Source organism: Peromyscus leucopus, chromosome 6, assembly GCF_004664715.2.
Source record: "Peromyscus leucopus breed LL Stock chromosome 6, UCI_PerLeu_2.1, whole genome shotgun sequence".
Lineage (NCBI taxonomy): Eukaryota > Metazoa > Chordata > Mammalia > Rodentia > Cricetidae > Peromyscus > Peromyscus leucopus.
The window spans coordinates 123,319,941-123,345,576 of record NC_051068.1 but is presented as its reverse complement, the minus strand read 5'-3'; the positions used below and the strand labels follow the sequence as shown (position 1 = coordinate 123,345,576).

The 25,636-nt window shown below is 45.0% G+C and overlaps 1 protein-coding gene across 1 annotated transcript in view; it reads left to right on the top strand.

Annotated features, from left to right (window-relative positions):
- The first annotated feature begins 1,004 nt into the window (after window positions 1–1,004).
- The window catches only part of Gipc2 (GIPC PDZ domain containing family member 2), a 72,939-nt gene continuing 48,307 nt past the window's right edge, over window positions 1,005–25,636 (top strand). The window contains exon 1 of the mRNA XM_028879130.2: window positions 1,005–1,601. Within this exon, the coding sequence (XP_028734963.1) occupies window positions 1,362–1,601 (240 nt within the window). The 5' untranslated portion in view covers window positions 1,005–1,361. The remainder of the gene's footprint in view (window positions 1,602–25,636) is intronic.

The window sequence follows — 25,636 nt, the reverse complement described above, 5'->3', positions numbered from 1 at the left end:
GGGGAAGGAGAAACCTCAGAAACTCTTGTCCCAAATGCCCTGGTGTGCATAGCACCGTACAAGAGACCTTGTCTCAAACAAGGTTATTCTCTGATCTCCACAGATACAGATACACTTGCAGTATACAGACGAATGTGTGAAGGAATGCGTGCGCACACACCTTTTTTTTAAAAAAGAGAGCCTTGAGTGTAGAAATCAGATGGGGTCAGATGAAAGACTGCTTCAGAGCTTAGAGGCATGAGGTGGATAGAGTTACTAACAAGTTATGGGGAACTGAGTGCACACACATCTCAGTGAATAGCTTCGGCTCTCTGAAGGGCAGGACTGAGTTTCCCTAAGTGCGTGGAACAAAGAAATTGGGAGTGTTGAAGCTTACAGGAGAAAGCTCTCCTTCCAAAATGAATATGTTAAAGCGAGGTGCTGAGGGCCTGACTTGACAGATTGGCAAGGTTTTGTGAGTTCCTTTACCGGGAAGTCGAGGAAGGATGACTTCTATATAAATCCCTGGAGACAAAGGCACAGGCTGTGGTTACCAGAATGTGGCCAAATGCCATGTCTACTACAATTCCCTTTTTAAAGTTAGCACACAAAGTTATGAGTTTCCTTATGGCATTTTCGTGCATACAGACCATTGCTCTTTGTTTCTCCATCTCTTCCTCCACTGCTCTCCGTCTCCTCTCCTCCCTCCACCTTCTCTCATGTCCCTTAGATTCTGTGTATGAGAAAAGGACAAAAAAAATGCAACAGTTTTCTTTTAGAGCCTGCCCTGCTCTGCATACTGTAGAGGACATAACATGATGTCCTTTTTCCTTCTTTTAATTTTCCCGTAAATACTAAAATTTGGGAGGCTTTCATCCTGTAGCCCAGGCTGGCCTCAATCTCATGGCAATCATCCTGCCCTAGCCTTAATAGTCCGGTCTCTCTCTCTCCCCCCCCCCCCCCCCCCCCCGTCGGGGTGGGGGGAGGGGGAATCACTGGCCCAAACCATCCACCATACCCAGCTGAGTGTCCAGATTCTGAAAGGCAAGGCAGGGCCAACAAGCTAGTTGTAAGATTTCTTTGTTAGCATCTTCATGGAAATCAATTCTTTTTCACTCAGAGGAGGCCTGGCCGGAGAAGGGAGTTGACCTGCCATGCACAGGAGCCATGGAGAGCAGTGACTGCCTCGCTCAGGTGCCCTGTCCTCCACTGGGAGGGGGCCTGAAGCCCGCGCCGCCAGGCGGAAGCGCTGCTGCCATTGGCCCAACAGCCGCTGTCACCTGCAGGGAGCTGGGGCCGGAGCCCTGAGCGCAAAGTCCACTGTCCGAGGCCGAGGAGCTGGCGCGGGTAGCACAGGTGGCCCACGCCATCGGCCCTGCAAGATGCCGCTTGGACTGCGCGGGAAGAAGAAGGCGGCCAAGTCCAAGGAGACGGCGCGTCTAGTGGAGGGCGAGAGGTCGGGCGTCCGCGAGGGTGTCCCCGGACCCCCAGCTCCGGCGCGCAGGCTGGTGTTCCACGCACAACTGGCGCACGGCAGCGCCACGGGCCGAGTGGAGGAGTTCTCCAGCATCCAGGAGCTCTACGCCAAGATCGCCGGCGTGTTTGAGATCGAGCCGTCTGAGGTAAGCGCAGGGAGCGCAGCCTGTCCTCCGCCTAAGCTGGTGGCGCAGTCCCCAAGCCTCAAGTCGCCAGCAGGGTGGGGCGGTCTCCAGCGCCTCAGGGGAAGAGAGAGCTCAAAGAAAAAGCAATCCTGGGGCGGGATGGAACTATCTGCTCAGATCCGGATTGTGGGTCACTGGGGTCGGGCGACTAGGCTTTCTTTTGTTGAGTCGGCGGTGGACGTGCTCAGGGCCAGCCGTGCAGGGTAGGATGTGCGCCAGCACCTTCCGGGACTCAGATCTGCCGGGACAAATTAATGCCCTCCACCGGATCTGGACTTTACTCTTTGACTTTCTATCAGAGTTGCACTGGGAGTCTTAAGCAGAGATAAAGGGGAGGGGAAAAAATTGAAGTGCCTTCCTGGACACACCCAGAGTAAAGGAGAAAGACGTCCTGGTGGGTCCAAAGTGAAGCTCTCTTTGCCCACTACTGCTATTCTTAACAGCTCCAGAGAGAAATGCTTTGGTAATATATAAGAAATTAAAAACCTGGGTTGTTATTCTAAAGGAGGTAACTCAGAAAACCATAGCAAACTGTCCGACTAATAGTTTTCACGCAAGAGCTCAGCTTCACCATTTTGCCAAGGTGTCTTTGAAAAGGGATCAGGAAATTTAGCGAGAGTGTATGGTACCCGGAACTGGAGTTCACCTAGTTTCTTTCTTGAATACATTAGTTTATGGGAAATTTTGTGGCCCCTTTATGTTTACCCAGAAGAGCTACCTGCAAATGCAGGTGCGAGGTAAATGTTTTGGAGCTTCGGCAAAAGCAGGAGACTCTTGATTTCAGATTCCTGAAATCAACAGGAAAAAAAGCAGGAGCTTAGACACCAACTGTAACCCCAGTGCCTAGGGAGACTGATCCCTGGGGCCTGAGCCAGCCTAGCTAGGCTACTGGAAGTGAGACAACTGAGCCCGAGAAACAATGCTTAGGATGGCCCCTGCCTTCACATGCACCTGCACACTGCACACATGAAAGCATTTTACTCACACACACACACACAATTTTGTCTCTTTAGGAGTGCAGGCTTTTGTTGCAGTGGGCTTCCAGAAGTGTAGAGAGCAATGCCCAGTTGACATAGAGTAGCTTACACACATCCATTCTGTAATTAGTTGTGTGCGTGTTTTTTTCTTTCTTTTTAAATTCATTGTTTATCAGGTCTGTTTAAATGAAATTGGGGTCAAGGTGAAGTTTCAATAAGAAAATAGTCATTTTTTATTAATTTTTTAGAGTAAAACAATTATGTGTGTGGGTGTTTTGTTTGCATGTGTCTGTGCGGTCAGACTCCCTGAGACTGGAGGTTGTTGTGAGCTGCCATGTGGGCGCTGGGAATCTAACCAGGGCTGTCACAAGGCCTGTCGGGTGCTCTAAGGTGCTGAGCCATCTCTCCGGCCCCAAGAAAAGAGTTTTAAAAGTATAACTTTGTTCTTTCAGGGTTCTAGACTCTAAGGACACACCCCAAGGTCTTTGTGTCACTCAGTTCTTTGAACAAAGGACCACCATCATAGCACAGTGTTTGCACAGCACTGTTAACTGAAAAGGTGATGTCAAAGCAGCCATTTCCTTTCGCCTTCCCAGGGGAGGCGGGCAGCAGGTTAACAGGTACAGCCGGCTGTGGAGCCAGGCTCTGCCGTCACGCAGTAACTGGGTGGCCCTGGCCAAGGTTGACGAGCATCAGCCACCTATCAAATGGAGATAAGGCTATCCGCCAAGAAGGCTGACATGCAGACTGGAGGAGTCTGTGTGTAAACCTAGCAGATTACACTGGATATGGTCAGTGCTCTAAAAACTGTAATTAATACCGTTGATACCGGCCAGTTTAACAAGTGGCTGACGTGCAAAGAGGTTGGGCCTTGATTAAGGTCATGTAGCTTGGGAGGAAAAAAAGCAAGGTTTCTATTTAAGCTTGGGTCCTCTGGTTCCCAGGCTAGTGAGTTTGTTAGCACAATACCGGACAGCTTGAAGCTCTCTGCTGTAGCCAGGGACTCCAGACTCAGTGTTTTATACAAGCAGTTCTGTGGTGATACTTTATTTGTGCACCCCAATAAAGCTTATCTGAGGATCAGAGGAAAAAGCCAGGCACTGTATTAAACATAGAGGTCAGGCAATGGTAGCACACACCCTTAATCCTAGCATTTGGGAGGCAGAGATTCATTCGAATCTCTGTGAGTTCAAGGCCACACTGGGAACAGAGCCAGGCTTTGTGGCACACGCCTTTAATTACCAGCACTAGGTAACCATTGAGGTCTGGAGGTTTATACAGACAGGAAGTGATAGAGCTGGGCTGAAAGAGGAAAGTGATGTAGCTGGGCAGAGAGAGGAAGTAGGAGGGCAGGGACAGAAAGGCATTATAGGCGTGGGTATCCAGGAGGTAGCTCTCTCTGGTTAGGTGAGGCTGGCTGTGGCTTGTCCTATTCCTCTGATCTCTCAGTTTTCACCCCGATATGTGGCTCCAGGTTTTCAATCATAAGACCATTTAGCAATTCATTTTACAGTTTTTTTGTTTGTTTGTTTGTTTTTGTTTTTTCGAGACAGGGTTTCTCTGTGTAGCTTTGAGTCTTTCCTGGATCTTACTCTTTTGACCAGGCTGGCCTCAAACTCACAGAAATCTGCCTGCCTCTACCTCCCGAGTGCTGGGATTAAAGACATGTGCCACCACCGCTGGCCACAGTTTTTCTTATCACTTATCGATACATTAATCTGAGCTAAAGACACATGACTTTAGTCCATCTACTTAACCCTTAAGAAGAAAGTATTATTGTGTTCTTGCTTCACAAAGAGGAAACCAGGGCTTTGAGGTTCAGATTCAGAATCATACATGGTAAATGGCAGAACCCATATGTGAGCCCATTTTTTTCCTGAACCCAATTTCTGTAAAACTGCATGATAACCAGTTTTTCCAGTCTTTTAGTAGTAGCTTGATAAACATGTTCAATGTTTTCAGTTTCCAGTGCACTGACCTGCAAGATAAAATTCCAAGAGAAGCAGTAAGCATAAGGTGTTTTGATGTGCAAAGTCCATAAACACATTTTTATAGCAACAATATATGTATATCAGCGTGTTTGTGTGTATAGCCAACATTAGTTTTCCAGCTGGATTATAATAACTGAATGGTGGGTGAGGTAGCTGCCAAGGCTGACCACCTGAGTCCCATCCTCATGTGGAAAGATACTGGACTCCTGCAAGGTGTTCTCTGACCGATGTATTCACACTGTGGCACAGTGGCACCCCACTCCCCAAAATAAAGTGAAAAAAAAAGCTTAGTGAGTATAATGAGCATATCAGGACAGAGTGCTGGTAACCTGCTCCTTCCTGGGGAGCAGCTGACTGCTGAGGGCTGCTGGGAGAGAGAGGGAGTCATGTCTTCTTCGGTGGTGCAGACCCTCGGAGGTTGCCCTTACTCCAGTGGATAGCTCCACACTCATGCTCATGGAGGCAGCCTAACTCAACTCAAAATGATAGGGAAGTGATTGTTGGCAAGAATGGGGCTTGCCAGGAGTCAGGGGGGATAATGGGAGGGGGGTTGACCAGGTTACATTATGCACATGTATGGAATTGTCGAATAATAAATGTGTTTGTCCATGTATAGTGTAAATGTCCCAGTAGCTGACCCTGAATCTGAAGTTGCTTTAATGAAATCAAGATGACACCACACAGCTCTTCTGTGACCGCCGTGTCCACTGCACACACTCTGCAGTACACTAAGTAGAATAGAAACAAAACCAGAACCTCCAGTGGTGTATTGAGAGTGGTGCGGATCACAAGCGTGAGGCCAGCCTAGGCCACAGAGCAAGTCTGAAGTCAGTTTGTGCTACGTACAAGGCAAGATACTATCTAAAACCCAAGCAAAAGTTGGTGGTGGTAGCACACGCCTTAAATCCCAGCACTCGGGAGGCACAGACAGGCAGATCTTTATGAGTTCAAGGCCAGCCTGGTCTACAAATCGAGTTCCAGGACAGCCAGGCCTGTTACACAGAGAAACCTTGTCCTGAAAAGCCAAATAAATAAATTAGTTTAAAACAATTGTTGCCGATCACATACCTAAGATGCATTCTTGTGATCAGAAGGATGGCAGGAAGAATATAAATTAAGTTACAGAGCTAGTTCCAGGACATCCAGGACTACACAGAGAAACCTTGTCTTGAAAAACAAAAATAAAAACAAAAAACAAAAAAAAGAAAGCAAAAGCCCACAGACAAGAAGAAGAAGTAGAAGTAGAAGAAGAAGTAGAAGTAAAAGAAATAGAAGAAGTAGAAGAAGAAGAAGAAGAAGGAGAAGAAGGAGAAGAAGGAGAAGAAGGAGAAGAAGGAGAAGAAGGAGAAGAAGGAGAAGAAGGAGAAGGAGAAGGAGAAGCAGAAGCAGAAGCAGAAGCAGAAGCAGAAGCAGAAGCAGAAGCAGAAGCAGAAGCAGAAGCAGAAGAAGAAGAAGAAGAAGAAGAAGAAGAAGAAGAAGAAGAAGAAGAAGAAGAAGAAGAAGAAGAAGCACACCATGGGGATTCTGTTCACTACCCTGTTCTCCAGTGAGGAGCATGGTGATGTACACTTACTTATTGAGATGTTAGTGTATCCGAAACAGAGTCCCCCCAGTAAGAGAATGGCATGGACAGTGCATTCAGAAGCCTCCCGACTCCAGAGAAGTGCTGCAGGGGCCAAAGTGGCAGGACATACTCTTTCCTGGACAGAGGAGACACTGCACTCTTTCCTGGACAGAGGAGACACTGCACTCTTTCCTGGACAGAAGAGACACTGCACTCTTTCCTGGACAGAAGAGGCACTGCACTCTTTCCTGGACAGAGGAGACACTGCACTCTTTCCTGGACAGAGGAGACACTGCACTCTTTCCTGGACAGAAGAAACACTGCACTCTTTCCTGGACAGAGGAGACACTGCACTCTTTCCTGGACAGAGGAGACACTGCACTCTTTCCTGGACAGAGGAGACACTGCACTCTTTCCTGGACAGAGGAGACACTGCACTCTTTCCTGGACAGAGGAGACACTGCACTCTTTCCTGGACAGAGGAGACACTGCACTCTTTCCTGGGAGGAGGAAGGAGTCTGAGGTCCAGTGAGGCAGATGCAGACAGACATCCAGATGCTCCTGTGTCCGCAGCTGTGCTAGGCATGCAGTGAGTGGTGTGGCCACTCTGTCCTCACTGAGTTTTGTCTCATTTTATAGTTGGAGCAAGTGTGCCTTTGAGAAGTTAAGCAGCTTTCCCAGAATATGTATGCTCATAGAAGCCAAGACTTGATTTCAGTTTCCTGGTTCCGATTGTTGACACAGAAGCTGGAAGGTTCTTAGGAACTGCACTCAAACCCTAAATACAAATCCAGGAAAACTGCTTTTTTTTTTTTTTTTTTTTTTTTTTTTTTTTTGAGACAGGGTTTCATTATGTATCCCAGACTGATCTGCAACTCACTTTGTAGACTAGGCTGGCCTTGAACTCACAAAGATCTGCTGTTTATGCCTCCTGAGTGCTGGTATTAAATGTGTATGCCACCACACATTAAAAATTAAAGTGAAATGTTTATTTCCTAAATTTTTATGTGTATGGGTGTGCGCCTGTATGTATGTATGTGCACCGTGTGCATGCAGTGTCCTGAGAGCTCAGAAGGAGTATCAAATCTTCGGAAGCTGTGTTTAGGGATGGTTGTGAAATACCATGTAGCTGCTGGGAATTGAACCTGGGTCCTCTGCAAGGCACCAGTGCTCTTAACCATTGAGCCGTATTTCCAGCCAAGAAAAATCTTTCAAGCAAATAGTTTTTCAACTCAAACACAAAAATACTTATTGCCCTTGTATCCAAAAGATGTCGTATTAGTCATTAGGAAAATGCAAATCAAAACTCCACTGAGATCAATTTACTGAATTCAAAATTGTTCTTCTCTTAAGAAAACTATAGCAGGGTTGGCAATTTGGCTTAGTGGTAAAGCCCTTGTCTTACAGACTTAGTGGCCTGCAACCATATCAAGGGGGAAAGGAGAGAATCAACTCCACAGAATTGTCCTCTGGCCCACACATGTGCCGTCTTGCATATGTCCACTCTCTTTATTATATATCTATATATCTATGTCTATATAATCTATATCTCTATATATAGACAGCAATTACAACAATAAACAATAAACAAAACCAAGTGCTGGGCAGGGAGTAGAGGGAGAGCAGGAACCCTACCTACTGCTGGTGGGAATGGAAGTTCGTGCAGCTAATGGGAAATTAGTATAAACATTCCAAAAACTAAAGCCAGAATGCCATCAAGTCAAACTGTAATGCTTCTGGGTCATTGCTCAAAGGACTTTTAATCAGCATGCCATAGAGGTACCTACACAGCCGTGCTTGTTGTTGCACTGTTCCTAATAGCTGAGCTATGAAATCAGCTTAGGTGTCTGTCAACTGATGGATAGACAGTGTATGTGTGTGTGTGTGTGTGTATGTGTATATATATATATATGTGTGTGTGTGTGTGTGTGTGTGTGTGTGTGTGTATGTACACATACACACACTTAATGGAGCTTTATTCAACTGTAAAGGAGAATGTAACTATGTTGTTTGAAGGAAAATGGATGCAATTGTAGATAATCATATTAAGTGAAAGAAGCCAGACTCAGACCAACATTGCCCATTTTCATATGTATTTATATATGCTAGATTAATAAGATGTATGTGTACATATATAATAACATATGTATATGTTGTGGTTGATATACTGTGTATCCTAATAAATTTATCTGAGGGTCAGAGGACAGAACAGCCACTAGATTAGACAAAGAGGCCAGAAAATGGTGGCACACACACCTTTAATCCTAGCATTCTGGAGGCAGAGATCTGTCTGGATCTCTGTGAGTTCAAAGCCACACTGGCAACAGACAGGCAAAGTGACACACACCTTTAATCCAGGAAGTGATGGCAGGAAGCAGAAAGGTATATAAGGCATGAGGACCATGAACTAGATTCTTTTTAAGCTTTTAGCTTTTAGCAGCAGTTTAGCTGAGATCCATTTGGATGAGGACTTAGAGGCTTCCAGTTTGAGAAAATGAGATCAGCTGAGAAGGTGGCGAGGTGAAGTTAGCTGTGGCCTGTTCTGTTCCTCTGATCTTTCAGCATTCACCCCAATACCTGGCTCCAGGTTTGTTTTTTTATTATTTATTTATTTATTTATTTATTTATTTATTTATAAGGCCATTTAAGATTCTTGCTACAATATGTCATGAAAGTAGAAACAAGACTATGGGAAAAGGAAGGGTCCTTACAGGATAAGGAGTGTATGAGGAATGAATACAGTCAAAGTACATGATATTTTTGAATGAAATCATCTCTATGGAACCCATCACGATGCTCAACAAACAAATACAAAAACAAGAAGATGATACTGTGAAATGACTTGTGGGTTTCAGCTGTTTCCTGGTCCCTGGAGGAAGAAGTGAATGAAGCCTATGAATTGCTTTGGATTTGTTACTGATGTTGGCTGGGTGCAGACTATTGTAATCATTGCTTTGAAACAGATGGCCAATTATGCAAAAGCCTCTATCCGATGCTTCCCCCCACACAACTAAATGAGCAATTCAGTAAAAAAGAGAGAGAGAAAGAGAAAAAAAGTAAGTAACTGACTCTAAAAGGCTGGTTAACTCATCACACAAACGAAGGACATCTCTTTAGAAAGCTGAATAGCCTTTTTTCTTTCTTTTTTCATTTGTTGTGTGTGTATATATGTGTTGGGAGTGGGTGGTGTATGTGTGTAGCCTATATATGAGTGTATGGTGTATATTTTGGTTCATGCCCATGAGAATGTGTACATGCACATGATGTTTGAATACAGGAGCCAGAGCAGAATTTGGGGTGCCTTCCTCTGTCCTCTGCCTTATTGCCTTGAGACAGAGCCATTCACTGAATCTGACCATCCCCTCAGTACCTAGGTTGACTGGCTCATGGGCTCTTGGAATCTTCCTGTCTTTGTCCCACAACACTGGGCTCACATGCATGCACAGCTGTACTCAGCTTTCTACGTTGTGTTGATCTGAACTCAGGTCCTGATGCTTGTACAAGCACTCTTAACCATGCAGCCATTTCCCCAATCTCTAAAGTATTTTTAAAAAATCTGGTTACATAAAAGAGTTGAGTCATTGTGACTGTAGCTCATGAGCTCTTGAGCATGGTTATACATTTTGTCGAAGAGGCGTTTTGAATATTTAACTACTGTAACTGTTCAGCAAGTAGTTGGTGGCATGATATGTCTTCAAAATCCTTATTATGAGGAAAGACTGTAGGAGCAGGTCATACACTCGAATGTGGTTAGAAGTTTGTATATCCAGAAACCAGAAACTCAGACTCAGTTTCTTTCCAGGGTTCAGGAATTATTTCCGTGGTCTTGATTATACTGGTCAGTGACCTCCTTCACTTGAAACACTGTGAACAGGGTGTTTCAGACTTTTAAAAAATATTTTGGAATATTTGTATCTGCATAATGAAATGTCTTGGGGATAGAGCCTAAGTCTAAACAGAAAATTAACTTCTGTTTTATATATGTACTTTATACCCACAGCAAAATTAATTTTAAGTTTTATATTCACATTATACACAACCTGAATGTAATTTTATAGACCACTTTGAGTGTATGCTCAGATTTTGTCTTCATCCCATCACTTGAGGTCAGGTATGGAATTTTATACATGTGCCATGTTGACACTCAAAGAAGCTTCAGATTTGGGAACATTTTGGATTACAGATGTGCAACCTTTATCAGTTTGTATAGTTATATGCCAAACAGCTTATCAAATGAGTGAATGAACCATCATGTGGTTCATTCTCTCTTGACATATACACAAATGTGTAAAGCAGTGTCGTCGCCCTTTGAGATGGATGTCTCACTCTGTTGCACAGACTTGCCTCTAACTCTCGGCTCCAGTCAATTCTGTCTTTTTAGTAGCTAGGACCATGTGCATGTGTGATCATGCCAGGCCAAAACCAAAATGTGATTTTAAAAATTTAAGCTCTCCATTTCCAAACATGTCATTACTAATCTTAATGGAAAAACAACCAGGGTTCTTTTCATGGCATTTGTTCCCATCCCTGGAGCCTGTTCTCACTTTCCATCTTGTTGAGGAAGGGTCTCTCTTTTTCTGCCACTCCATGGACTTCTGGCCCACCATCTTCTGGCTGATTGCCCTGTCCCACCTCCCATCTCACTGTAGGAGAGCTGGGATTGCAGATGTGCCAGCTGCGTCCAGCTGATTAAGTGGGTCCAGAGAGGAGACTCAGGTCATTGGGGACTCACTCAGGTCATTATCAGGGACTCAGGTCATTACCAGGGACTCGGGTTATTATCAGGGACTCAGGTCATTATCAGGGACTTGGGTCATTATCAGGGACTCGGGTTATTATCAGGGACTCAGGTCTTTATCAGGGACTCAGGTCTTTATCAGGGACTCAGGTCATTATCAGGGACTCAGGTCATTACCAGGGACTCGGGTTATTATCAGGGACTCAGGTCATTATCAGGGACTTGGGTCATTATCAGGGACTTGGGTCATTATCAGGGACTCGGGTTATTATCAGGGACTCAGGTCTTTATCAGGGACTCAGGTCTTTATCAGGGACTCAGGTCATTACCAGGGACTCAGGTTATTAACAGGGACTTGGGTCATTACCAGGGACTCAGGTCATTATCAGGGACTCAGATCATGGCTCTTACTCATTGAGCCATATTTCCAGGCTGTGTTCCCTTCTCTTAAACTTACCATTCCCAATTCTCCTTTACAGCCAAATTCCTTCAGAACTGCTGTCTCTCCCGGGATGTAGTTACTATCTCATTCTGTGCTCACAACCCTCCATGGAGTCTCATCTCATTTGGGAGAAAAGCCAGGATGCTATGATGGACTCCAGGTCCCGTGATCTCTATATCATTGTTCTTTCTGCCCCAGCCAGTCTGGCTGTGTTCTTCCTGGAATGCTGGAGGCCCCTGAGGGCTTTTGTATGACTGTTGACTTTGATGGGCTACTTCTGAGAGCATGCTGTTTCTCTTGGCAAGGCTGACCTTGATCATCCCCTCTAGATACATAGAACCCCCCAATTACTGCCTTGTTTAATTTTCCTCCACTACATTCTGCTGTCCTAACTATACAACTTTACTTTCTGTCCTGTGCTAATAAGAGTTCCACAAGGGCAAGAACTTTTGTCCTCTTTGTTTACTGATGTAACTCCAAGGGCCTAAAAGCTATACCTGACCTGGAACATCCTTGGAAATTTTGTTTAGTTTCTTGTGGGTTCTTTTTTCTTTTTTAGAGTCATGTGCTGTGCAGCCCACGCTATCCTCAAACTCATAACAATTCTCCTTCCTCAGCCTTATGAGTGCTGGGGTTACAGGTGTGCGCTACCATGCCCAATTTATGGGGTGCTGGGGACTGAATCCAGGGTTTTGTGCATGCTAGGCAAGCACTCTACCAACTGAACTATATCTCCAGCTCCATGGCTTAATATTTATTATGAAAAACTTATTTGTTGAGTAAAAGAATCCTCACAGATTTAGTATTTATAATTCTGCATCATTAGCATTAAAGCTTTAGTGCTGATGCTTAATGTAGATGTTAACTTTTTATATTGAATGCAGGAGTGACTGCCCTCGGTGGGGAAAGTGAGGAATATTGTATCTTTAACCTTTTTTCTTTATTTTCAATTTAATTCAGCGTGTGTGTGTGTGTGTGTGTGTGTGTGTGTGTGTGTGTCACATGCACATAAGCACATGAGTGTACACACACCTTCGTGTGCACAAGCAGAGGCAGAGGGGGATGTTGGGTGTTTTCTTTTATTGCTTTCTATGTCTAGCCTTGAGACATGGTGTCTCTCTGAATTGGAAGCTTGCCCTTTTGGCTAGGCCAACTGGTCACCAAGCTTCCGGGATCTGCCTGTTACTGTTCTCCAGAGATGGTCTTACAAGCATACATAGCCATGCCCAACTGGGTATTCAAATTCAGATTTTCATGCTTGTAAATCTCCCTTTAATATATAAAAAAGTATGTATTTAAGGTGTAAAACACAGTATTTGATATATATACATATATATATAGTGCAATTACAGCAGTCAAGCTAATTAGCATATTCATCTTGTAAATGGTGACATTTGCAGCTGTTTGCAAGCAGAGTCACTTCCTACGTGAGTTACAGCATATGGGAAGCTGCCTTTCGAGGCTTCTTTGAAGCACTTTCCTTTCTTAACTCTCTGGCACCAGCACCAAGCTGTGGCGTTCTGGAGAATATAAAGTGTTCTTCAGTCTTTACTGGTTCCCCAGTGACACAGATAACTGGCAGGTAGAACTGCTCTTGACCTGACTCACACATGTGAACTCTAGGAAGACAGGAGCGGAGTGGGGGCTGGGATTCACAGACACTCCCCTCCCAGTGACAGGAATGCCACAGAATGGCGGGGGGGGGGGGGTATTGGGAATTTGGAATTAATGCTACTGTTGATTTCCATGGGCAATGAAGTAAGCCCAGCAGAGCGTGAGGGAGAAACACAGCTGACCTTAGGAGGTACTTGAGGTAGCTTTGGCCGTCTCCTGTTGTGCGGAAACAGCCCCTCGGAGAGTGGATGTCAGGGAAAATCACTCCAGGACTGTCCACTGTTTCCCCAGTAAACAGTTCTGTTAAGGTCCACGGTTGCAGGATTAGCAGCATTCCCTGAGCGTGCCCAGGGCAAGCCTGTGCATCGATGGTCTTGCCCCCAGCCACTCAACAGTGAACCGGAAACCCTCTATCTGCCTTCCTTCCATCCTTTCCGTTTTCTTTCATTTTCTCTTTCTTCCTTTCCGTTTGTTCCTAGTTTTAATTTTTTATGGATTCTTTGACAATTTCATATATGTGTATTGTGCATTTTGGTCAGATTCACCCACCATTGGCCTGTCTGGCTCCCTCCTATTTCTGTTGTGAACCCCTCTTCCTGACAAGTCCCCCACTTTCCTGTCCTTTTTGTTTTGACCCAGTGAGTTTAGTTAGGGTTGCTTTCATGGAACACGAGTAGGGAGTTATTTACTTCAGCATGGGAAACTTACCAGCAGCTACTCTATTGAAGAAAAATGGACCTCCTCCTCCAGTAGCCATTAGTTCCCAATATCTCCTCAGTTAGCCAAATGCTGTCTTACACACACACACACACACACACACACACACACACACACACACACAGCACACACGCACGCACACACATGCACCACATGTATATGGGGACCAGAGGTCAACCTTGAGTGATGGTCCTCGGATCCTGTCCACTTCACTGTTTGAGATAGGATCTCTTACTAACTTGGAGCCAAATAGGCTGGATGTGATGGAGCCCTAGGACCCACCTATCTCTACTGCCCTTGCACTGGGCTCTACCAGTGCACACGGCCATGTGTAGTTTTTTATTTTATTTATGTGTACATGTGTATACCTGTATGTGCACTGTGTGCATGCAGATGCCTGTGGAGGTCAAAAGAGGGTATCAGAAACCATGGAACTGGAGTTACAGGCGGTTGTGAGCTGCCTAAAGTGGGTGCCGATAACCAGAGTCCTCTTTAAGAGAGGCAAGAGGGTTGGGGATTTAGCTCAGTGGTAGAGCGCAAGGCTCTAGGTTCGGTCCTCAGCTCCAGAAAAAAAGGAAGAGAGAGAGAGAGAGAGAGAGAGAGAGAGAGAGAGAGAGAGAGAGAGAGAGAGAGACAAGAGCCCTTAAACACCGAGCCCGAGCCATCTCTCCAGCACCACCCCCAACTTAAAACGGGGTTCTTGAGACTGAATGCAGGTCTTCAGGTTTGCGTGGCCAGTGATTTACTGTCCCAGCCGTCTCTCCAGACCTGCAAGCCCAAGGCCTCAGTGCCCCCTTGGAGCACAGTCTCCAGGCATCGTTCCCATTCACAGTGAGTTACATGTGGGAGTGAACTTTGGGGCAGAACGCCAGTGGTCTTTGGAAAGGATTTACTGATGGTTAGTGATGTGTGCGTGCTAAAGAGACCCCCTGAATCAGGTCTCCCTCCTCTACCTTATTTATGTTCTCCAATTCTTTGACATTTTCAGTCTTTGGAGTTTCTGGTTACTTCTAAATACCTTCCACCAACCAAGGTAGCCCCTGCTACCTCCTGAGTCTCCCCCTGTGGCTGCTACTCTCATCACGTGTTTTGACAGGCTTCTCTGTACATTTCAGACTTTTTAGTTAGGGTCTCATGTATGCCAGGTTGGTCTTAAAGTGTGTGTCGATGAGGATGGTCTTGAACTTCTGATCATCTTGCCTCCACCTCCTGAGTGCCAGGTTGCAGGTGTGTTCCACCATGCTCAGGTTATGTGATGCTGAGGTGTGAATCCAAGGTTTTGTGCATGTTAGTCAACTGAGTCACACCTCCAACCTCACATTTAGTAGTTTTTAAGCATTTTCTCCCATTGTGTCTTTTCTAATGCTTTGTTTTGTTTCAATGTTTTTTTAACCCCAGTCTGTTCATCTGTCTTCTTCCTTCCTTCCTTCCTTCCTTCCTTCCTTCCTTCCTTCCTTCCTTCCTTCCTTCCTTCCTTCCTTCCTTCCTTTCTTATGTATACAATGTTCTGTCTGCATGTATGCCTGCATGCCAGAAGAGGACACCAGATCTCATTATAGATGATTGTGAGCCACCATGTGGTTGCTGGGAATTGAACTCAGGACCTTTGGAAGGTCAGCCAGTGTTCTTAACCTTTGAGCCATCTCTCCAGCCCCAACCCTAGTCTTTTTAAATTCCATTCTTAACTGCAGTTCTGCCAAGAAACTTTCCCTATGGACCTACTCATTTTGAATGTGGCAAGTGCACACTGTACTGTAAGACGAATCTTAAAAGGTCTTATTAATAAAAACAAACCCAGGGCCAGGTATTGGGGTGAATACTGGAAGATCAGAGAGACAGACAAGCCACAGCTGACTTCACCTCGACAACTTCTCAGCTGATCCTGTTTCCTCAAACTGGAAGCCTCTGAGTCCTCATCTGAATGGATCTCAGCTGAACTGTGCCTCTCAAAAGCCTAAAAGCTTAACCAGGCTCTAGTTCCTGGTCCTCACACCTTATATACCTTTCTGCCATCACTTCCTGGGATTAAAGGCGCGAGTCACCATGTTTGGCTGTTTCCAGTGCAGCTTTGAACTCACAGAGATCCAGACGGATCTTTGCTTTCGAAATGCTAGGATTCAAGGTGTGTGTGCCACCATTTTCTGGCCTCTATATCTAGTGGCTGTTCTGTTTTCTGACCCCAGATAAGTTTATTAGGGTGTACATATATTGGGGAATACAATATCACCACACTGTACCCCATAGCATTGGCACCCTGAGTTACACTCAGTGACTTCTCTCTCTCTTCCTGAAAGCAGGGCTGTTTAAAAAAAATCTTGTTTCTTGAGTCACCAGATGGTTTCCCATACACCTTTGTTAGATAAATGTGCATGGTGGACACAGTGAGATGCATGGTGGACACAGTGAGACAATGGTGACACAGTGAGATGCATGGTGGACACAGTGAGATGCATGGTGGACACAGTGAGATGCATGGTGGACACAGTGAGATGCATGGTGGACACAGTGAGATGCATGGTGGATACAGTGAGATGCATGGTGGATACAGTGAGATGCATGGTGGACACAGTGACATGCATGGTGGATACAGTGAGACAATGGTGGACACAGTGAGATGCATGGTGGATACAGTGAGATGCATGGTGGATACAGTGAGACAATGGTGGACACAGTGAGATGCATGGTGGACACAGTGAGATGCATGGTGGACACAGTGAGATGCATGGTGGACACAGTGAGACTAAGCTGGCAGTATAGACCGCAGCGGAACTCAAGTCTCCTGGATTGTGCGGCTTTATTCTCCAGGCCAGGAAGGTGTCTTCTTTTTTAGATGGTGCAGAAATGCCCGACTCGTGTTCTACAGGCAGAGCTTAATCAACCATACATTTGCTGTTTCCTTTGTAAATAATGTTTGGTTTGCTGGTATTTTCTGGATTTGTGCTGTCTTGCCTAAGAACTTAGAAATGTGTTAACAATCGCTTTGCATGTTTAGTGTTCCCCTATGAACATTAGTTTAATTTTCACGTGAAAAATTCAAGAAAGTGACTCATTTTGAGAAACAAAAGGGGAAGACTGGTGAGGTCGCTCCGTGGGTAAAGGCGCCTGTGGCCAACCCTGGCAACCTGAGTTCCATACCTGGCGCCCAAATACTGGAGGGACAGAACGGCCTACTACGAGCTGTTCTCTGACCTCATGTTCCTGCTGTGGCACATGCTCATATGTGCACACACACACACACACACACACACAAGCACACGAATAAAAAAGAACAAAAAGAGGCTCAGAGATGAGGGCATGCTCTTGAGCTGAGCAGACTAGTCTGAAGGAGCTGGTTAGATGGTGGGCCCTCACTTCTGCTCATTCCTCCAGCTATTTGGAGTATGCAGTCGGTGTGTTATACAAGAGCTAGAGACACTCAGATAATCTGGGGCAATTTGTGTGTGTGCCTGTTGTCTGTCTGGGCTGCTGTAACGAACTGTTCTAGTCCAAGTGGCTAATGAGCTCCTTTCTAGGGCTGGGAGATGGCTCAGCAGGTAAAACATTTGCTGTGCCAATGTGAGGACCTGACTTCAGATTCCAAGAACACACATAAAGCTGAATGTGGAGCGAATCTATAATCCCAGTGCTGCCATGGAAAGATAGAACAGGAGAGTCCCTAGAAGCTTTAGGGCCAGTTATCCTGGTGAATATGGCAGTGAACAACAAAAGAGAGACCCTGCCTCAAACAAGGTAGGTGAGGACTGACCTCTGAGACTGTTCTCTGACTTCCCCATGAGTGTCTCATCTGCACACACACACACACACACACAACACACACACAGCACACACACACACACACACACACACACACACACTTTTTTTTTAACAGCAAAACACCTCTTACCTCCTCTTTCTTTTTTTTTTTTTGCTGGGGGACTACATTTTTTCTGTGCCCTACATTATGAGTCACAAATCAGCTTCTCAGAGTCTCTGTGTTGGGGTCCAGTGAGGGAGGGCCAGGACCCTCTCATGCCTGTGGCTCCTGGATTCAACTCTATCCTGCCTGCAGTGTCATGTGGTGGAGGCAGGTGAAGATGGAACAGTCCTGCAGGAGAGGAGCTGGCCATGGTCCGCATTTTGAGATGTCTTAAATTAGGGGAAGATAAGTCACGCATTATCTCATGGCCTGCCTGGAACATGTTGTTCTCTACGACTTCCATGCATTGTCTTCTCCTTTACCTGGAAGTTTTTCCTCTGCTCTTTCCTGCTAACCTGTTCTTTAGCTGGAGGGCACAGACCACCCAAACCCCTCCACATGGGGTCTGAAGTGCATGCCCCTCCCCGAACACTGGTTAGTCTTGTCAGGGTATGGATTTGTTGTCTTTCTCCTCTATGATTTTGAGAACTATTCTGGGCAGGGACCAGCATTAGGATACAGTTAAGTTTTATAATGTGAAGCTTTTTATTATGGAAACTGTACATGCAACAGCAAGAGAGTAATATAATGTAATATAATTTACTCCTGTGCCCGGCACCAACAGCTACCAAACATTTGCCAACATTTCTTCCTTTCATCCTCCATTAAAAGAGATTTTATTGTTAAGTAAACATAACAGAGGGGAGCCATGAGACACATGTCAGGTTTAATGGAGCAGTTGAACGCTCTTGGAGCCAGGAGCATCAGGAGACAGACCTTGTCCCAGGAGGGCATTCCAAGTGCTTCCTCCCACTTGCTTCCAAGAGTAACCACTGTCTTGGTTTTTATGGTATTGAGTCTCACACAGATCTTTGTAGTTTTTAAAGTTATTTATGAGTAACTGTGTATATCTCGTGTATGCAGGGGCATTGATGGCTGGAAGGGAGCCTTGGGTCTTCCAGAACTGGAGTTATAGGTGGTTGTGAGCTGCTATGTGGGAAATGAAGCTGGGTCCCCTGCAAGAGCAGCGAGTGCCCCTAACTTCGGAGCCATCTCTCCAGCCCTGTGCTTACACTTTTATCACTTCAGTAGACTTTTTTATTTCGGCAGTGTCTCGTGTGGCCTCAGATTCTATCCGTAACCAAGAAAGACCTTGAACTTCTTATTTTTTATTACCTTTGTTTATTTGTATGTGGGGTGCCCTGGTATGGCATGGTTGTGGAGGTCAGAGGGCAGGTTATGGGAGCTGGGTCTCTCCTTCCCCCGCCGCCGTATAGATCCCAGAATCTAACTTAAGTCATCAGGCTTGGTGACAGACACCTTCACCCATCTAGCGGGGCCTGGATCATCAGTTTCTGACACTCCTTCCCACCTTCCTAAATTCGGGGCCTTGTGTGACTGCACCACCAAGCATGATTTATGTGGTACCAAGGCTAGAACCTTAGTGTCCGGGCTCAGGGCTCTGTGCATGCTTGGTAAAGACAATGGTGTGATTGTCTCTCTCCCCGTGCTTTAAAAGTGAAGCTGGTTAGAAGCGCACTCAACCCCTGTTCCGCACGGTTGGTAGTGGCAGGAGAGGAGTGGACCTAAGAAAGAGACAAAGGCCTGGGAGGGGAGGCCTGGGAGCTTGTGGTGTCCCCGTGTTAGGACAACTGCTATGTGTCAGCAAGGCAGAGCCACATCTTAATGATTCCAAAGAAGTCTGTGTGTCTCCTGGAAGACTCTAGTACTCTTTCGTTGTTTTTCTCTGTCTCCTGAGGATAAAGCCCTGAGTTAGCCAAGGGTGTTCCTTGAAACTAATTATTCAGAGAGGAGTAACTAATTAACTAAACCTTTGGGCTAGCCGCTTGCTGACCTAGGCAGGAGAAAGGCAGTGAAGAGGTGACTTCTCTGGGTTAGGATCCAAAAAAAAAAAAAAGGCAAAACAAAAACCAAAAAGCAAAGCTTGGCGTTAGGAACTGTAGCTCTTGCGTGGTATGCTGAGTGTTTGGGTATTAAATGAATAGTGGAAATCAAAGCTTGGAGTTGGCTGACACCAGCCAGGTCCTGAAGTGGATTGGTGCTGCCAGGAGCAGACATGTCTCATAGTCATAAAAAAAAAAACTATGTTATTAAAACATCTTAAATGTCATATTCTGTAGATCTCTGAAGTGTTTGAAGACCACCTCTCTATCTAAAATATCTGTTTGACCTTGAAAACATACCTAATATGACTACAAGTTTGATTGTAATAGGTGACTACTAACCTACATTTCTCTATTATTGGTCTACGAGGTCCTGCAGTTTTTCTGGATATCTGAAAAACTGGAAGGGATTTAGAGCGTGTCCGTGTTCACTTTTCAGAAATGTGTCTAACCCTCTATTAGTGGCTGAGCCAGCTAGGAACTCAAGCATTGAGAAAGCACCATTGTTATGTGTATAAAAATCTCCCTGGAGATAAAGCGCCTGTAGAGCGACAGGTCCAACTGTTTTTATTTGGTGGCTGACACCCAGGATCCACATAGCAGTTTGTAAAAGTAACAGGTTCCTAAGTTACAGTGTTAAAGTGGCCTTGGAGGGATACACAGTGTCAGAGTTAAGGAGATGGTGATTCTGTATCATTGTTACGGTGATTCACACATCAATGTGTCACTTTCATGCAGGGGTGGCCGCTTGGTCTGTGTTAGAGCTACTTCCTTCCTGATCCAGGGCCAATTCTGATTCAGCCTCCCAAAATACCCCTCATTTGACATTAGCTCACGTTCTGGTTATAGCTGGGATGTTCCCATTCCCGTTACCTCATTCTCTGTCTGTATTCTTCGTATTTCCCACTTCCTAGCTTGATTTTCCGTCTGTGTAAATGAGTGGGAGAAGGGAAGTACACACCAGGAACAGGAAGAACGTGATTACTGTTGACACATGCTATCTTATCCACAGTGGTGACTCCTTCCCGAGCCTCTAGAAATGATCACGATTCACAGTGGAGGCGACTGGAACCCACAGCACAAGTGAAGTATGAAGACAGGGCAGGGCAACGCCTTTGATCCCGAGTGTCTCTCCAAATCCAAAGTTCACCCTCTCTCCCTTTTCTCCCCAGACAACACAAGGTCTTGTTATGTAGTCAGGCTTAGCTAGAAATCTCCATGTAGCCCAAACTGGTCTCAAAATTACCCTCCTCCTCCTGCATGCCTCCCTTCAAAGACAATGCCCTCTCTTTCCTTTATAAATGATTTTTAATAAAAAATAAATAAATAAACAGGATCTCTCTATGTAGTTCTGGCTGTTCTGTAACCGTTAGGCAGACCAGGCTGGCCTTGAACTCATGAATATCTACCTGCCTTTGACTCCAAAGTACTGGGATTAAAGGTTGTGTGCCACCAAGCCTGGCTTCATAAATGATTCTTAACTTCATGCTCAAATTTGTCTAATACTAAACACGTGATACCATCATTACCACTCTGAAATAATACTTTAAACTTCATCTATCTATACATACAATTTAAGGCATGATATATTAATTAATCATGATGTTAGAGAGAAACAAATAAGGTTTTTAGTATACAGATAATTGGAAAAACCAGAAGACAAAATCCATTTTCATAGCAGGCTGGAGCAATGGCTTAGAAGTTAAGAGCACTGGCTGCTCTTCCAGATTCTCAGCATCTATGTGGTAGCTCACAACTGCCTGTAACTCCAGTTGCAGGGGACCCAAGGCCTTCTTCTGACCTCTTTTAGTACCAGACACACACACAGTGCACAGGCATACATGCATGCAAAACACTATTACACGTGAAATAAACATAGCAACACCAGGAGCTGACTGAAACACTTGTTAAAAAGTAAATAATATGGGTAGGGTTCTGTTAGTGACTTCATTTTCTCAAATGAACGATTCTTGGTAAACATTTGCATAAAACCAATGGGTCTTTGATTTGCATGGTCACTGCAGTCCAGCAGAATTCAGAACAAAAAATACTTACTTCACTTGTAACACAGAATTAGAGTCTAGGCTTAAATGAATGTGTTTCTCACCTTCTCAGCAGGAATATCTAATAGGACACTTGAAACTTATTTGGAATGTTACCCATTTCTTCACCAAGCCAGGCAGTTCATGTGGCATCTCTGAGCCCTTCCAAATGTCCTGCAAATGCCAGCATCACATGATCATTGTGACAACCAAGAGCTCTCACAGGTTTCCTCCATTTCCTTAGTGGTTGTTACCTGCCACCCGCCCCAGCTACTGCAGGTGATGCTTTCCACTGGGAGGACAGGAGGAGACCTCTGCTGGCTTTTAAAATCAGTTGTATGGAATGCTTTGGTTTTTCTTTAGATGCTAGAAATAGGAAGCCAGGGGCTGGCACATGCCAGGCAAGCCCTGAACTACAGTTCCAGCCCTTACAGGAATATAATTTGCAGAGAAGAGCATGTGGTTGCAATGTCTCAAAGTGTCGTAGGTTACTGAAGCTTTGGGCAGATTTGCAAGGTTCCTGACAGGTGGGGCATCAGCACGGCCCAACAGAAAGCATAGGCTTTGAGGTCGGGTGGGGAGATGGGTTTTGGGAGGGTATTTCTCTGTGTATTATTGCTAAGCATACAAAACCATGAGGGGATATTTCTTAGCTTATCATTCTGCTAAACATGCATTCATGTTCAGCAGCTGAAGCTAATTTTTGGCTCTCTCTACACTAAATCTCCTAGGATCTTGGTAATTATGTTCATATCACAGCCCCAGGAGCCCAGACTGGGGGCCTGGGGTTGGCTATCTGTGGCAGACTGTTCAAGTACAGCCTCTTCCCAGCACCTGAGTCATAGGATTTTCCTTTATTTTTAATCAGAAGTTATTATTATTGTTGTTGTTGTTGTTGGTGTGTGTGTATGTGTGTGTGTGTCTGTCTGTTCCTCTTCAGACATGTGAGTGTCATGGTATGTGCATGCCAGAGGACCATGTTCAGGAGATGGTTCTGTGCTTCCAATTTGTTGAGGAGGGGCTTCTCTTATTGTTCCTGCTGCATGTGCTATCCCAAGCTCTTTGGTTCTTGGAGATTCTCCTGTCTTTGTCTCTCATTTTGCTTTTGGATGCTGGGATTTTAGATACCATCATCAAATCTGTCTTTTTCATAAGGGTTCTGTGGACCAGACTCAGGCCATCAGCTTCATACTGCAAGGGCTTTTTCCACAGAGCCATCTTACCAGAATTTTCTTTTTATATATATCTTAGTCTCAATGTGCTAACACACAGGGCCATGTCTGTCGGTTTTCTTAAGAGGAAACAAAACAGAACAGGAGACCATACAATTATATCCCACAGCCAAATAATCCAGAGAGCAAAAGAGGCTGTACTCACAATTACTTTGAGACAAAGGATAACCCCGGACCGGAAGTTAACCTAGTGATAACAAAATTGCCTGAGGGCAAAGGCAGACAGGAGGTGAAGAAGTTGGTTGTACATTTGCAGTGGAGGGGCAGCAGGATTGCTTCCTCACCCCCCACCCCCTTCTCAAAGCAGCGAGGAGGGCTGGAGGAAGGGCATGTGTGGGCATAAAAATAGAAGCAGGTAGCACAGTCACAGAGCCAGTACCTAGCCTGGAGCCAGGGGCCTGGTACTCTTTGTCCTGGCTCTGGTGTGGTGACACATTCTTGGGAGTTGAGCATGGAGCCCTGCAGGAGCCTGCCAGCCTTTGGGGAAGACTTCTGACCCTGCTAGGTCCTCTCTCCTCCAAATGCGCTGCCTGTCCCACTACCAGGGACCTCACAGGCAGAGCAGATGTGGTGCTGGCAAACAGGGTGGGAGAAGCTGTGTGGTGGGAATGGGGTGTCAGTGGGGGAGGCGGGTGGGGGCAGGGAGTAGGGGCAAGCATGATCCACTCCCTGCAGAGAGCTCTTAGCACACAGTAAGGGAAACCACACTCGTGTGTTCAGCCACTGCCCCACTCCATCCGTTGATTCGTTTCTTACATTTTCCAATCTCCTAATAAAGATTAGAGTTCCTGAGGTGCTGTTCACCTTCTTTTCCCAAATTCTTCATTTACCTCATCTAGGGAGCCCAAAAGTACCTTCTCCTAACATCTTTCGAACGTCTTGGTCCGGAATAAATGTCCATGTCCTGTTCCCTCTGTCCTTCCTGACAGTTCCTCTAGTGTACCCCTCCACCAGTGCAGCTTCTTGTCAGAATTCTGCTCTAGACGGTGGTAACAGACCATCTTCCCTTATCACTCCACTTGGGTGTCTGTGTGTCTCATCATGCCATAATTCTGGTCTTATTTTAGTGTGTGCGTGTGCATACATATGCATACGTGTGTATGTGAGGGTGTGTACACATGCATACAAGAACCCACACAGGCCAGGAGAAGGCATTGCATCCCTGGAGCTGGAATTAGAGATGGTTGTAAGCTCTCTGACATGGGCACTGGGAGCTGAACTCCAGTCCTCTGTAAGCGCAGCAAATCTCACTGCTAAGCCTTCTCCCCAGCCCCCGTTTAGGTGGTTTTTAAACATCACCTGCTCTTTAGACAGTTTATTCTAAGTGTTATAGGTCAGACTCCCCGAAGAACTCAACGTAGTTCTTCATGAGCATTTTGCAAAACACAGTGGGATATTCAGCTTAAAGGTTCCCTTAATGTCGAATGGGCATCTTTGCAACTGCGTGTGCAGATTTGCTGATGCGTCTGGAAAGTCCAGTACACAGACCTCGTCACACACTTACTATGTTCATAAGCCATCCCACTGGGTCAGGATATAACAACTGAGCCAGTCTCTTTGCCTGGCTGTGATTTTCATTATTTTCGTACTGAGGAAGAGGAAACTTTATGGAAGGTAATTGGTTAGGGAAGCTGGGTACTTGGAAGCATCACTTGACTTATGATATATTAAAATTGGCAAGTACCTTCTCAATTGTCTCCTTATTGCAGGGGTATTGTAGGAGGGCGATGTCTCACTTGTTGGGTTAGTGTCTGGGTTGTGTCCACACAGACAAGATTAAAACCCATGTCCTTTTAACCTTTTCTCGTGTCTCAAGACCTGCCTTGTGATTTTGATTTTCTTGGTTACATAGTTCCCTTGATTGGACCTCATAGCAGAAAAATATGTTCCTTAGTTATTCTGGGAAGTCATTTGGTGGTTTAAAAATATGGATTTGACTTTCATTTTTTGGATGGAATTCTTTTGTCATACTATTTTAGTCACTAGAAACATCGGGGAAAAGTACTTGTGTTGTGCTGGTGAAGGATCACAAAGAGTGATTCACTTTTTATTTAAGGCTTGCCACTGCTGACCCAGGGAGGCTAATTTAGACGTGGATCATTTATAGAAACTTCTACCCTGTTCGAGGCAGGGCTTTCTACAATATCCTCATGAAGGTCTAAATAAAGCATACAGTATCATGTTTCCAAATGTCTGTCTTGTTGCCAATTTTATATCTTTTCTAAGCTGTGAGACTGTTTCTAGTGACTACAGGTATTAAGGCCTTTTATATAGAGTGGCACATTGTTTAAAGCGGTACCAGAGATTAAGTATGGATGTTTTAATGAGAAAATAGTAGGCATGAGATTTTGGTACGGCTATGTTTGTAGTATGAAGAAATAAATGTAAATAGTTTAAAGTTACCAGAAGCAACATTAAAAACAAAACCTCAATTATTATAATTCAAGTTGAGCAATCATGCTTTACTGGTATTTTGGTATTTGTTAAAATGCCCAGTGTGTGTGACTTTTAGAGCCATTGAGAAGTAATTCCTTCCAGAAGTTGTCTTATTCCTTTTAGGAAGTGAATAATTTATTACACAAACTAGTTCCACACAGCATAGAATGCACACTCTCTGATTTATAGACGCTTTCCCTTGAAGACTGAATTTATTTATATATATATATTATTATATATCTATAAAACACTAGAGTCTGAGTTCTTGTGACGACTTTGACCTTAGACAAACGAACACTCCTTTGGATCTGAGCTGGTGCCCTTATCTGCTGAGAGCACAAGAGTCTTCCCTTTACACCCGACTCAGAAGGATTAGTTGTGCTAACGCATTGGGAAGTGACAGGACCAAGATGGCCCTATACAGATGTTAGATCTCAGAGAAGC